Raw genomic sequence first — 15,028 nt, 5'->3', positions numbered from 1 at the left:
AGTCTGGATGAACCATATCTTCCAGATTCCCACTTTCATATGATCAATTCTACTAGAAGTCATGCAATTATGCACAAAGTGCTCCCACAAATACGCAAAAGTCCAAGAAGAAATGCCTACATTGCGCGCACAAACCCACACACCTAGAACTTGCTAACGTTTCTGCACCACCCAAACCTTTAAACCTCTTTTGATATACCTACCCATGCAACCTCTTCCCACACCCATCTCTAGGCGGAGGGAACCATAAACTCTTATAACAACATGTGTCCCTTTCTGTGGGGCCACAAAGCACATGGTTACAACAGTTTTTGATACAGATAGGTAGCCGTGTTGGTCTGCCATAGTCAAAACAAAATAAAAAAAATTCCTTCCAGTAGCACCTTAAAGACCAACTAAGTTAGTTCTTGGTATGAGCTTTCGTGTGCATGCACACTTCTTCAGATACACACTGTATCTGAATACACTGTGAATACACTGTGAATACACTGTGAATACACTGTGTATCTGAAGAAGTGTGCATGCACACGAAAGCTCATACCAATAACTAACTTAGTTGGTCTTTAAGGTGCTACTGGAAGGAATTTTTTTATTTTGTTTTAACAGTTTTTGAATTATTTTCAGCTAACAACTAGCAAGGCAAAGCTGGCTGTAAATTCTGTCTCCCCTCCTCTCCCCACAGCAGGTTTGAGAAAAATGGCTCGGAAGAATGATACAAGGTTGGTAGGTAAACCCAGCCCTCAGGGATAGAACCCAGTCACAAGACACCTCTCAGATTTGCACCCGGGAATCAGAAACATGGAACCATAGAGTTGGCAGGGACCCCAAGGCTCTCATCAGCAACACAGGAATTCCTCCCTGGGTGAGCCAGAACCACCAACCTTCTGGTTAACAGCCAGACCCACTGACCCACTTGGATAAAGAGAGTATAATCGCCCATAAGTGCAGACAGCTTAAGTACCTATAACAGGCTGCTCACAATGTGCAAAGAGCAACTCAAGGCTGGCTACAGTTTTATTTTCTCCTGAAAAACTCCTATTCATTTATTGCAGAGGTAGTCCCTTATTAATGTGTGGGTACCAAGATGTACACTGCCTATTCAAGGGTCTAAGGGGGTCAGTGTAACAGTCCTTTAACCCTATGATTATGCTGCATCCTTGCTAATTAAACCTTTGTGCGATTTTGATGCATACCTTCTGCTGAGGGAATCAAACAAGAGCAGGCCAACCCAAATATTGTCAGGATGACATTTAAAGCCTCAAGCTTGAAAACCTATTTTTTTCAAAACTGAAAAAAGGCTGGACTTGAAGTATAGCTCTGGGCTACAAACCACACTTACCTGGGAGTAAGCTCCACTCAATTCAGTAGGATTTACTTGTGAGTAGACATCCTTAGGGTGATATTCCTAGACATTTGATGTTGAATTGACCGCTTATAGTTATTTTGAGGTTCTCCTATTCATTGTGATCTTTTTTAAAGGTAAGATCATCTGCTAGGTCCATGTTTCCCAAACCTGGGTCTCCAGCTGTTTTCAGACTACATTTCCCATCATCCCTGACCACTGGGTCTTGCTAGCTAGGGATGATAGGAGTTGTCATCCAAAAACAGCTGGAGAGCCAATTTGGGCTCCTGCTCTAGTCTTCTACCCAATACTACTTTTTCCCCCATTTAAGAATTTGCAATAGTCTACTAACACAAATATTAACTTATAATATTCTAGTTCTAGTTCTAGTTCGGAATACCTAAGAGACTGCAGCCCTAAATACTGTTACTCAAATGCTGCTTTTAAACACAAAAAACAATACAACAAGGTCCTGCTCATGTTTAATGTCCCAAGTAAAAGTTTATTTGACCTCCCTGGGCCTTAACTTAAGCTGGTATGATTACAGGCTATTTCCTTTATTCCATACACTCTCTCTCAAAGTCATTATGTATAGGGTGTTATTTTCACTGGAACTGTCCATACTAACGCTTAGTTTGCACATCAAAACATTCCCTCATCTACTGTAAAAGCAAAAAAGGTCTTTACAGGGAAGACTTCCCCTTCATGGGGGAAAAAGTGGGAGGGAGAATGTGGGCCTCCCTTCTAGTTCAAAGGTAGGTGAGAATCTAGCAGGCAGAGAGAAACAACTCTGGTGACAGGCTTGAATTACGGGACATCCAGTCCGATGGCTTAAAAGTTAGTTACAAAGCACACATCTACCAGTAAACTTTGTTTCCAATTTTATTATTCCACATGGTTAACAAAAAGGAAGATTACATAGCTAGCCCTCCAACCTTACTTTTACCCCTCCCTTTCTTTCTCTATGCTGGGACATTTTCTTGCGTTAAGGAAACTTACAGCATAGATCTATATTACAATGACAGCTCTGTGGAAAGGTAACAGCACAAACAGCTCACACATCTTAAAAAATAAAAAAACACCTGTTTTTAAGTGGAGGAAAGCTGAAGTTGCAGTAGATCAAAGAACATCTTAATTAATGGCATGTAATTCAATGTTTTCCATTCAAACCGGGAAAGTATTCAATGGTTCAAATGCTCACTAAGCCAGTTATTGGTTTTTACACAATTACCAATGTTGTTGCTTAAAAACAAAGGCTTAGCAATGACAAACTAAATTGGGAAGTCACGTAACCAAACGCAGGAACATACGTGTGCCAAAAACCAGAAGTATAACCACTGTGTTAGTCCAAGAATCCTGAACAAATGAAACATTCCAACTCCCCATACTTGAACAGGCAAGTTCAGTACAATAATTAAGTGCTTAATTACCAATGTTTGCACTCAAGGATACATATTTATGAATTGCTCACTTGGAACAGAATTTCTAGAGCAGACGTGTCACCCACCCCTCAAAATACATGCAATCATTGGTGAATTTAGTTGCTTTTATTTTTTTATATATAAAAAGCTTAAAATAAAACATTTGACAAGCTATAAAACATACCACAATAAATTCAAATGTGCTAGCTGTGCGTAAGACACGTTTCTAAAAGGCACCCTGCCACCAATATTTTAAATGCTCACCTAATTCCAGTCTGGCTCCTAGTTTCCTCTTCCTTCACTGAAGGAGAAATCCTAGACCACTAAACTCATCAAGAGACTAGCTTCACCAATCCCTTTCAGGGATTTTCCTTTTTAAAAAATAAGAGAAAGAAAAATCTATCACTAGAACATTTGAAGTTGTGCATAACTGCTTAACTTCATACATTTCACTGGTATTAAACCACCAAGTTTTCAAATGCACAAGGGTTTTCTCCTAATCGAAAAAAGGTAGTGATTCAGGGCCACTTATAAGGACCATTAAAAAACCCCCAAGGAAACAAAAAAGGTAAGTTGCAAAACACTGCTGTGCTTCAACAAAAGAGCTCTGCTTCCATACTTCCATCACTTTTAACCCACACCCTTAATCATAAAAAGAAACCAAGACTTTCCAATATTCACCTCTCACACTCACAGATGAAATGTTAACACATTCGAGCTATTTAGCCTGTCAGGATTTGACAGTGTAAGAGTGCCCAGCTATGCAGTCCTGAAATACAGCAACATTACGACACAAATGCACCATCTGAAATCCTCACCGTCTCTATTCCAATGGCTAGAAGAACACAGTGCTCAAGTATTCTCCCTATTAGGTAGATCTTCGTTGGTTCCTGTGCAGTCTCTTTACTACCAAGGTCTCCACATAGATTTGGAAAGGCTGGAGGAAGGCACATTTTGCGTCCTAGACCTGTCCAGTCCATCCAAAGAGATGTGGCTTTGCTCAGCCTCCGTGTCTTCCACATCAGAGCAAGTCTCCTCACTGGAGGAAGGTGAAGGAAGAGGCGAATTGGGACTGGGCAGGTTCAAAGCTGCAGGCGATTCCCCAGGCGTCTGGGAGAGCCCATCGCTGCCAGGCCACTGGCTGATGGAGGGGTCTGACAAGACATCCGCTATCAGGTCCTGGAAACTGCCTTCGTTCAGAGGCATCGACTCCAGAAGGTGGTTCAAGAGCTCTGCTGCAATGGTGGAATCAATCCCAGGGCAGTTGGAGACAAACGTATGAACTTCATGCATGCACTGAATGTACCCAGCTGCAAAGCGCTCGCTGGCCTCCCGCTGCAGTTTGTCACTATCTGAGACCACAGGCAAAGAGAGAAACACAGCAAGGGTCACAAAACATCCATTTCTCCTCTCCCCAGTAGTACTGCAGAAGGCTATCTACTCCCTTGCCCTTCAGGGCTGGCTAGATGCTACATCCCACCCCCCACCATACCTGTCAATGCCAAACTTGAAAAATGAGGCCCGGAGGCTTCTAACTAAGGGACAATCAGGCAGCATCGCTGCAAATCTGGCTGAGGATACAATTGTGTGTTTCAGGGTGAAAGCCCCAGCCTTTATGCAACGAGATAAATGTTTTGGAAAAACAAGGTAGATGGGGCTGATAGATAAGGTTTTATATTCCTAAATGTGCCTGCTTTCTAGTAACAGTTGTATAAGAATAGTTTTAACTAGACTGAGCAAAGTTGGATTTATGCAGTCATTTCACTGCAAGTCCAATTCACAACTCAAGCAGAAGCAGAACTGCAATACTCCTTGTCACAAGCACAGCTCAGCCTAGGTATGTTTACACCAAATAAAACAAGTCTCATCATAACAATTAAGTTAGATCAGAAAAAGGATAGCAGCAGCCACTAGGTAGGGCAACAGGGAAAGAAAAAGAACATAAAGTGAAACCAGAACAGTGAAGGCCAGCAACTTTGGTTCAAACCAGAAATACTTCAGGTGTGCTCTAAGTAGCACCAGTTTTGTGTTAAACTCCCTGGTTTGTTGTGGTATCACAAGGGGCAGGGGGAAGAGACATCATGCATACAGCCCTCAATAGCAAAGAGGGGGAATCAAAATGTAATGATCGTAAGGAAGTAGAGAGAGCTGCTTACAATACTTGGGAAAAAATCCTACTGAATTCAAGGGGACTTCCACTCAGGTAAGGATATACAATACTGCTGCCTTACTAAGGAGAACAGAAAAGATAGCTTCCCACCCACAGAGAAATGGGAGTACAGAATTGAAATGCTTTATTGGCAAAATAAGCAATGGATGCATGTGCCATGCAATCCTTGGGTCCTGATGCTCCCTTCTTTTCTAAAAAATAATAATGCAATTTAACTCTGCACACACCCCCAGCCCATTTCCCTCCCTCTATCTGACAATCCCCTTTAATTTATCTGCCCAGCAGCTTCCTCCTCCAGCCCTAATAAAGAGTAGTTCTCTAGGTAACCGAGGAAACAGCCAGATCCCCGACGCAGGACCAGGATGGAGATGGGAACGAGAGAGGATGGAGATGGGAACGAGAGAAGGAAGGAAGGAAGGAAGGATGGATGGATGGATGTCACAGGGCAACAGCTGCGGCCACTCACCGATAGACCTGTTCTGCAGGATGCCTTGCACCCGCTTCACCGTCAGCTCCAACACCTCGGCGTTCTCCATCTTCGCCTGGAACTAGCAGCAAGCAAAAGGAGAGAGAGGGGGGGAAAGGCCACAGCAAAGAGCGATCTCGTCAGTCCCAGCCCGCCTTCCCGCCCTCCGTGCGCCCCCCCCCGCCCGAAAGCCCTCCGCCGGCCAAGTTACCTCCGTGTCCGCCAAGATCAGCCGCAGCTCTTGCAAGCTCTCGTTGATCCGCGCCCGCCGCTTCTTCTCCACCAGCGGCTTCCTTGCCTAGCGAGGAGAGAGTAAGAGGAGGGGAGGAACAGAGGGCGCCACTTGCAGATCGCTGCACGCGCGCCCGCTTGCAAAAGCAGGCGCGCACGTCGCGAGAGCAGCCCGCCCCAGAAGTCCACCCCCCCCCCGACACCCCCGCGCAGCTCCCGCACCTCCCTCACCTTCCTGTCTCCTCTGGCCTCGAAGAAATCCTCGTCGTCCCGGCTCGGTCGGTTCTTGCTGGGCCGAAAGGAGGGAGCCATGGCCGGATCCGGGGCGGTGCGGATGGGGCAAATGCAGGACGACGGAACGGGGACGGAGAAGTGCAGAGCAAGGGGGGCGGAGGCAAGGAGGCGGAGGCCGGAAAATAGTGCAGCGAAATAAATAGATGAAGCCGCAAGGCTGCTGCCTCCGTCCCGCACTCCCCCGCCCCCTCCCGCGGCCGCCGCCCCGGCCCTATTTATAGCCTCTGATTTGCATGTCAATGAGTCTATTGGACGCGGCGCGCCGAGAGGAAGCCCGAACGTTGAGCGAAGCCACCAATGGCGGGCGGGCGCTTTGTCTGGCCGGGCGCTTTCGCGGACGTTTTCCTGGTCTTAGCACAAGCGAAAGCAGCGGCAGCGGCGGGGGGCGGAGGGAAGCCGCGCTGCTGGACAGGGACCGTCGCCCAACGCGCGTTTGTAATGTTTGCTTGCCGTTAGTTTCTGCCTGGTGTTTTTCAGTTGCTCGCTCGCGGGATTCGACGCGATCGTTCCGTTTTCAAGAGTTAACAGCGGGGTTTCTTGCTGGAGGAAGGGCAGTAAGGAAGCGTGTGTATGTTAGAGAGAGTGATGGGAGTTGCAATAACGTGTGGAAAGGCTGTGAAAGCGACACGCAAGTTGCTTACTGGGCTTGCTAGTGTGCAGTCTTCAACCGTCCAAACTTGCATTATGATTTCTTTCTGTGATTATTAATAACCACATGTTTGTAAGGTGGTGGTAGTGCTGTTGTTGTGACTTATCTTGTAGGGTTGTCATATTTGAAAAAGAAAAAACCAGGACACCCCAAAAGTTCTTGAGCTATTTTTTGTTTTTACAAAAATGGCAAAAAAACACGATTTTAAAAAATTGACTTGCCTATGATCCAGGACAAAGCACTGCCTTTCAGAACCGCCCCCCCCCATCACCACATCAATACCACCTTTGAAATCCCACTAATGTCCAGGAAAACCCGGACGTATGGTAGCCCTATGCAGTGGCGTAGCGTGGGGGGTGCAGGGGGGCCGGCCGCACCGGGCGCAACATCTGGGGGTTAGGGTTAGGGGGCGCAAATCCACGGGTTAGGGGGCGCAAATTACTTGCCTTGCCCTGGGTGCTGACAACCCACGCTATGCCACTGGCCCTATGAATCAGACCGTGACCCAGTCCAGTGGTTACAGGCCAGCATGTTAGGTGGCTGGACATCCAAGTTCTGGCAAAGTCTGGCCTTTATTAAATATCATGTACATGCTTTGAAAGCAGCAGCTACAGAAAACCAACTTTTCAGGTGTTAGATCATTGATACTACTGGAAGTGCATGTGTACAAGAGAAACAGGCAGATGGATCTTCAAATCACAGCAGGCTCAGCAGGAACCGTCAAAATGATCTATGGTTGCAGCCTCTGAGTCATATTTTGCCTTCAGGTTTTGTTTGTTTTATATACAAGCCTTACGGAGCGCATATCTGCATCTAACCTTGAAAAGGTTTTGTCAACACTACTGACAAAGATTTGGCTTTTCTCATCTCCCCAAATCATCTGAATAATTCGTGGGGAGGGGAGCAATATCCTATCATCAGTGGAAAGAACTCTGGGAAATAACAATATTTGATACATGGGCAATCAGTGTAATTTAGTTAAAAGTCCATGCTCCACAAGAAGTAGAGTCAAAACTGCAGCAAAACAATAACTGTAGGAGGAAATACTAAGAAAACCCACAGCATACTTAACAACTCCACTACCACTGGCAAATCACAATGTGGCAATCACAATGGTGCAGAACACAGAACAATTACAACACAGAACATTACATAGGATGTAATGTAGCAATTCTATTTGGAGACTTGGATTTGCAGGAAGAAGGCACTTCCATTGCAGCCAGGCAGGTGCATTCATCAATGGTTGAAGAATGCTTTGTTTACTACAATGTGTAATATATAAAGCAAATGGGCCCTTGCTACAAAATGTAGTGCTTCTGTTTAGGGTTTCAGCCACTCAATTCCATTCTCTCATCCCAGTTTCCCTTGTCAGAATTCTGCACCCACATGCTTAGTTTGGGGAGGAGGGGTTTCAATTTGGGACTTTTAATCTCCTTTAAATTTTGGTGATGTACAAATGACTCAGTTAATATCTCTGAGTAGCTTCCTCTCCCACCTCTTGGGAAATTGAAACACAGCTTGCCAGGAACTGACAAAAATACGGTTCCTTCTACACACCTGTCTCTGCTCCTGTTCCAGCTACTCCATTCTATTCCTCCATTCCATCCAGCCCCGCCTCCTTGCCAGTTTTCCCATCCCGATTCCGTCTCTTACACTTGCATGCCAACTATTATGGAGCAGGTTTGTTTGCTTGTTTTTTATTTCCCTTCTTTTAGGTTGTTTTCTGAAGATTTTCTGTATTTGTGCATCCCTTGGTTCCTCCATTGGTTCTTCTCTCTTGTGTTTCAGGAGTGAAGTTTTAGCCGCAGAAGCATGAGGAGAACGAATACTCCAGTTAGTACTGTATACAGATTTTACAGCCATTCATCTAGACCAGGCATAGGCAAACTCAGCCCTCCAGATGTTTTGGGACTACAACTCTCATCATCCCTAGTTAACAGTGGTCAAGGATGATGGGAGTTGTAGTCCCAAAACATCTGGAGAGCCGAGTTTGCCTATGCCTGATCTAGAAACCTTGTTCATTGTATCAGCTGAGTCCTTGGGATCCTATCTTAAAGTTCCTTGCTGTCCTTTTTGAGAGGCAGACGTCTTGGAGATGACTACCAACTCAGTCTTACAGAACTGAGTTCTAGTAAGATTCCAAAAGATTGTAACCCACACCTGTGCATGGGAGCAAGGAGGGAAATCATTTTTGAGATGTTGGAAGGCAAAATTCTGAAGAATATTTAATCCTTGATACCATACCCACACTTGTAGGTGAACAAGGAAAGGAATCGGCTTATTTCCTATATTCAAAGTACAAGGCCAAACAGACTCTCTGGTGGGAGAGAACCACTAGCAAAGCTTAAATATCAAAGTTAAGCAGCTTAGTGAAGCATAAGAATATAGGCTATTAAACCTCCTTTATCCTGTGTCAGTTCTGTGTAGCAGCAGACTTCCTTCTACCCCTCTCTGCAGTGAACAAACAACACACTGCAAAGTAAGTTTTAAAATGCTTTACTTACATAATCGGAGGTCTGCTTCATGTGTTATTCACTCCAATAGCAAAAACAGCACAGGTATAGTATTATTGCGTAGAAATACAGAAAAAATAGCTTCAGACACATGTCCTCCCTCCATGACTTACATCATGAAGAAGAGAGTGAGGAAATAAAGTGAAGAAACACATTGTTTCCTTACCAAAAATGAGGGGGCATGACCTTACTGAGCCTACTCTTACAATTTGACCTCTGTGGTCCTTAACCCCTTTATATGCTAACTCGTAATCATGTGTAGTTATGCTTGACTGCAAATCTCCCACAGAACAATGCCCATATGAGTAGAAAGGGACAAAGAGATGACCAAGTAGGACAGCAAGAGTATCCATGGGAGGAAATTTACATATATTTGGTAGCCACCCTGTGGCACATCTTATCACTTAAACAGTGTGCAGTTGAAAAGAGTAACATTCTAAGGGTTAGGTGTGCCACCAAACAGACATACATTTTCTCTTATGCAGAATGTTCCAAACCAGCACCATTCATCTCATTTCGTACAACTGTGTTGATTTCAGTGGGACCAATCAGTGGTTAATTTATCCAGCCCAATGTGTCTGCGTAGTCCTATATAGCTATATGAAATGAGTGAAACAGTGCTGGTCTTGACTCAGTCTCTCTAAGAAGAAATATAAGGTGCTTGCTATTTCAGAAACTGTGTCTTGAACATCACCATAATAAAATTTCACAAAGTTGCAACACAGAACATTTGAACTGGCAAAAGTTGGACTGTAACGTCAAAGCGTTTTTTCTGTCGCTGGCTCAAGCCAAAAGCTTGATTTTAAAGCATTGCATTCAAGAAGCCCTTCAAGATATCCCCCCCCCCCATGCCTAACAACTTCCTTTTCCTAGAATTCACTCTGTTCCTTCCAAAGCATAAGAAGAATTAAATTGCTGCCCCTGTATGCCTAGCACTCATTTAAATGTTCAGCATGTTGAAAGCAACAAGAACTACTAACTTGGGGTTTGGGGACTTAGGAGTAAATTTCCATTTCCTCTATGGGAATGTGCACATTTCCAGTATGTGATATGGAGCCATGCTATTGTTTCTCAACAATAGTATGTTCATCATTATGAATGACATAGGAAGTCAGAGGTCATTAGTCATCAGAATGCAAGAAAGGCTATTAGCAGAGCGATCATTGAGGTCCGTGTTAGCTGTATCAGTGCAAAGCAGTATCCTAGGAAAATATTGCTGTTCTTCTTGCCGGTATCAAACTCCCTTACTCTTGCCCCACACATTCCACATACAGAAGCCAACTGGGCTGGCAGAGAAATCATTTCATTACTGACAACTGGACAGAGTCATCCACCAAACCTGAGGGCAGCAGATTTGTTATGGGGGTCCAGGACATGGCACACAGAGCTTTGTGCTCCAACAAAAGGGTAGGGCCAGGGGACTTGGGGGGGGGGAGAGAGGGGGCTGCTGTTGCCCCTTGCATCTGCTGGCCCCTTGTACCTGCTGCCTGAGGCAGTCACCTCACTCTGTCTAATGTTAGGGCCAGTCCTGAATGTGTGTTGTTCAGGACATTGCATAAGTTATGAGGACCCCTCCAATTCTGATTCCACTCTTCCTGCTGTCCATCATCAATTCTTTAAGCTGTTATTTCACTTGCAGATTTCAAACACTGCTATCTGATGTAAACACAATTCATTCATGATATCTGAATACATAGCTTGACAACACGAATGGTGTGGGTGTCATGCCAGTAGGACAGGTGGGCAAACAGGCATAGATGTGGCTACCAGGAGCTGCAGTGGCAGTCCCCATCTGCCACACTTTCTCATGGTGACAATCCACACATTCATGATTTTGAGGCCTTTGTTACTGATCAGGTGCTAATATTGAAGGGATGCATATGATGAGGGATCCATTTTGTCATCTGAGGCGAAATGGGAATGGGCTGTTTCCTGTCCCCCTGCCACACCACCGCCCCCAGTGCCCTACCCGCCCCACCACCTCTGCTGCCACCGGGATGCCCCCCCCCCACTGAAATTCAGCAAGAGAAAGGCTTTCCGAAAGGCCTCAGTGCTCGTCTTCGCCGCCCTAATGGTGGGGAAGATGAGCAGCAATGCTGCAAGCTGGAAAATCTCCCTCTTGCTGAACTCAGTGAGAGTGGGGCAGGGGGCATTCCGCAAGGCCTTGGCACTTGTCTTCTCTGACACGGTTTGGGAAGATAAGCGGCAATGCTGAGCACTGGAACGCGTCCCTCTCATAGGAACTCGGTGAGAGGGGGGCATTCTGGCAGTGGTGGGGTGGGCAGGGCACTGCCCCTTGTGCTTCCGCTGCCTGAGGCAGTTGCTTCAGCTCACCTGATGGGTGGGCCGGTTCTGCATATGTTCACCTGTGTTCCAAATTTTTCAGAACCAATGGTGGATTGTGCCTAGAGCAGCCCACAGCAGGCATAAAATGCCAAAGTGCGATGCCATTATTTCAGAGCACAACAAATTCAAGTATAACAGAAGCTCTGGATAGAGCATTTATAATGCAGCTTAAATAAACACACATGCAGGGTTTAGCACGCCCTCCGCCTCCATCTCCCCTGTCCTCCCTGTACATTTTAGAACCCGGATTTTCCAGGGTTTCCAAAGGGTGGGAGGAGACCCCAGAATGCTCCTCTGCTGCAGTCTGTTGCCCTCAAATACAGCGGAGGGTGACAGGGACTGTGGGGGCAGGGCTGGCACGCTCATGCACACTTTCCCCTTTTCACGTGTCCATTTAAGTCCCATTACGCACGCCTGAACGGCTCTTAAAAGTCAGTAAGTCGATTTCAATATTACAACAATACTTTAAAAATATCAACGGGTCAAAATTTAATAATAATAAAAAAAAGTTCGGCAACCCAGTTACTGCAAGGGATCTGAGTACAATCATCCCATAAAACAGCTTCACATTCAAGCTAACCTATTTTTAACAAATAGGAACTAATTACAAGTATTTCTTGAAAGCTGGCTTGAATCAGCCTGTGCATCCCCCCCCCCCCCCAGGCTGCGATCACAAAGAAAAGCTGGATCACAGTCTCATCTTTACATGGTCAAAATCTTTCTCCCTTCCTCACTCGTTTTCGCTGCTGCCTCCTTCCCTTAAACTAAAGAATGAAATCCTCCAGCTTTGTGAATGTAACTTGATGCTGATGACAGTTGGCAGCTGCAGTCCTCTCAACAGACTGAATCAAATAAAAGCATTAGGTCTTGTCCCCAAGGAGAAGGACAGGTGTTCAATCTGACTTCTTTGTTTCTTTCCCCACCCCCTGGACTCCCCAACCCCCAACACACGTTGGTAACGTATGTCATATTTTCACTAGCCAAGAAAGAAATACATCTATTGTGTGTGTATGAAAACAACCGCATCTCAGGCAGGCGCAAACGTGCTGTGTTCAGACGCAGATATTCAAGGCAAAATGTTTGCTAGCAGCTGCAGCCCTGCTTAGCATGTTCTGGACTAGAGTTTGTTTTGCCAGAACATCATTCACACCAGGCACCTCCACTTGCATGAATACTACTGTTGCATTTATGTAATGTAGCTTAGCAAAAAAACTGGGATGCTGTATGTGTCCTCAGGTGGTACTCTGGGGAAAGTACATCAGACATAGTTATCCCAGATAATGAAAGGAATTGCTTTTTTTTCTTTTGGGGGGGGTTGTTCCATTGCCAAAGCTTGCAGTTTGCCTGCATGACAAAATGGCCTATAAAAAAATATCAGGAGCATTTTGACACAGGTGTATGAGTAGATAAACATGCCTTTTTCCATTACACGCTTCCATTTTAGTTTAATGTGAAATCTGCAAAAAAAATAAAAAATAAATGAAATTTCAGGTTACCTATAAAAGTCAATTCCATCTCTGAAGCCACATGAGCAAGAGCTCGACTGTTTAAAGTTTAAGTACATCTTCACAGTCTACATAAAAACACTTTGAAGACTCTTCTAAGTCTATGCAGGAAGATTTGAGCAAAGTGTTTCTTGGAAGAGTGCACTTCTGTCCTGGAAGTTTCTCCTACCCTGGTTTTGCAATGATCCACTTATAAGCAGAATCTTAGTTTTACTCTCCAATGGGTACAAGCAAATAACAATAAGCTGGAGACTATATGCAGTCTGCAGCGGTTAGGCCTCCTGATGCCCATAGGCAAACAGCTTTCATCTTTATGCTAGGTATCATGGAACTTTCACACATTAAGTTCAGTAAATTAGATTTCTGGTTGCGTATCACTTTATGGACTCACTTCAGGAAAATCTGTTAACTTGACTGCATGATTGTTCGGCATCTGACTGTTCTTAAAGCATAGCCTTCTTGAACACTGAGTTACTGGAATTAAATTTAATTATGTTCAGGATAAAATGATTCAAGTTCATATATCAGCTTACCTCCCTGCACACATTTTCAGAGAAGGGGAGGAAAATGGAAAACATAGTATAATACATACCTTGGAGATTAAGATTTTTGGAAGGAAGGTTGTGTGCATGTTTGCATTTCTATGTTGCAAGTACAAAACTCAGCCTCCACCCCCAACCTGTTTTCAAGGAAATCGAGGTGTAAAATGCAGCAAAACACAACATTTTCCTTGAGCACTGAGAGAACAAAATGATACTTGGTTCTATAATCATGACATACTTTTCCATTGGAAGACTGAACATTTGCACCCATTTTATAAGGGAGGGAGGTGATGCAGAATACTATGCAATGCAATATCTGGAGCAACGCTTCCCAAACGCTATGATGGTTTTTTAATAGTTATTTGATTCCCAGAGTTTGCTGTGAAGAGGGATTGATTGTTAAACCACCCTAGGAACAATACCCCCCTGAGGGGAATTGAGGCCCACAAACAACTCTCAGCACTGAACTAAATCTCCCAAAATTCTTCAGGGGAAGGCACGGCTGTTAAAATGGTATCGTAATGCTTTAGGGGCAGATGGGGCTTGTCAGCCTGGGAAGGTAGCCCACCTAGGAGGAGGAAAACTCGGATCCTAAGCCTCCACTGCCTTGTGGGATATCTTTGGGACAAGAAATGGCTAAGGTGTAAACTCTACACAAATCTAGAGTGCAATCCCTAAGCCGATTGGATGGCGCCTTGTACACCTTCCGACAGCTGCAGCCAGGCTAGTGCCAAATGTATTGCTCTGCTTTCCTTGGGACCACATGAGTGAGGCCAAAATAGAGGTCTTGTCATCTGGGCAGCCCTGGACCTCTATACACCCTGCCCGGGTTTATGTCCCAGGGAGGTCATTTGGATGCTGCTAACACAACGGTTTGACTTCAACCCCTGGAGGTGCACTCCATTGTCTCAAGACAGACAAGCAGTGCCACCCTCTGGAGTGGTTGTAAGTAGGAAGACAGGCAAGTGAGGGCTTGCTGAGGTTGGTGGGCAGTGCCCTCTTTGCCCTAATGGGTCAAGCTCCACTGGCTATACTGGGATATATCCTTGGCAGCTTTGCTGCATTGGCACTGGGAGTGACTTAGCTACCTTCCTTTTCAGCCAGGCAATTCCTTCACCATAACTGCTTGATGTAATTTCTGAATAACTTTTTTTGTGGTGCCCCAGCACAGTTTCTTAGATTTCAAGTTGTGGCCCTGGTCCTCAAAAGTTTGTGGAGCCCTGCATTAAAAGATCTGTTGTACCTCTGCACATATTGGTGGTTTTGTGTATCACAGTAAATCATCGTTCATGGTCAAACATTTAGACGATCCCTGTTTTGCTTTTCCTTAGAACAAGCAACAAACCTTCACCCATGCCTTAGGATTATGTCAGAGCCAAGAATCGGGGTTTGTTTCACTCTAAACAAACCGTGATGTGAAGCCAGTCGTGCTTTGTTTGAGAGAAATAAAACCACAACCCCCAATTCGGACGTAATGCTAAACAAGGGGATCGTGGTTTGTTGCTCCTCTTGCACTTGGGGATGATAGCAGGAGCCATCTGTGCTTCCA

General features: G+C 45.0%; 1 protein-coding gene across 2 annotated transcripts; it reads right to left on the bottom strand.

Annotated features, from left to right (window-relative positions):
- Positions 1 to 2,211: 2,211 nt before the first annotated feature.
- Positions 2,212 to 6,128, bottom strand: LOC309341804 (transcription cofactor HES-6-like). 2 transcript variants are annotated; one of them, XM_081861663.1, is made up of 4 exons: positions 5,862 to 6,128; positions 5,611 to 5,697; positions 5,400 to 5,481; positions 2,212 to 4,115 (listed from the first exon to the last, which is right to left on the bottom strand). In XM_081861663.1, exons 1-4 carry the CDS (start codon positions 5,940 to 5,942, stop codon positions 3,670 to 3,672), a joined length of 696 nt encoding a protein of 231 aa, XP_081717789.1. In that variant the 5' UTR covers positions 5,943 to 6,128; the 3' UTR covers positions 2,212 to 3,669. The 2 variants fall into 2 exon arrangements, with proteins under 2 accessions (XP_081717789.1, XP_081717790.1); XM_081861664.1 differs by having other exon boundaries at positions 5,400 to 5,475.
- Between the last annotated feature and the right edge of the window lie 8,900 nt (positions 6,129 to 15,028).

Source organism: Podarcis erhardii (genome assembly GCF_964252035.2).
Source record: "Podarcis erhardii genome assembly, chromosome: 5".
In the NCBI taxonomy this organism is placed as follows: Eukaryota; Metazoa; Chordata; class Lepidosauria; order Squamata; family Lacertidae; genus Podarcis; species Podarcis erhardii.
Note: the sequence above shows the minus strand (reverse complement) of the source record. Positions and strands in the feature narration are given on the sequence as shown.

Excerpts from the sequence above, each read along its gene's own strand:
- LOC309341804 (XM_081861663.1), bottom strand. The coding sequence starts at position 5,942 with ATGGCTCCCTCCTTTCGGCCCAGCAAGAACCGACCGAGCCGGGACGAC. Across the intron at positions 5,482-5,610 it reads TGATCTTGGCGGACACGGAG|TTCCAGGCGAAGATGGAGAA; the intron begins GTAACTTGGCCG and ends GCTTGCTGCTAG. Across the intron at positions 4,116-5,399 it reads CCTGCAGAACAGGTCTATCG|ATAGTGACAAACTGCAGCGG; the intron begins GTGAGTGGCCGC and ends CTGTGGTCTCAG.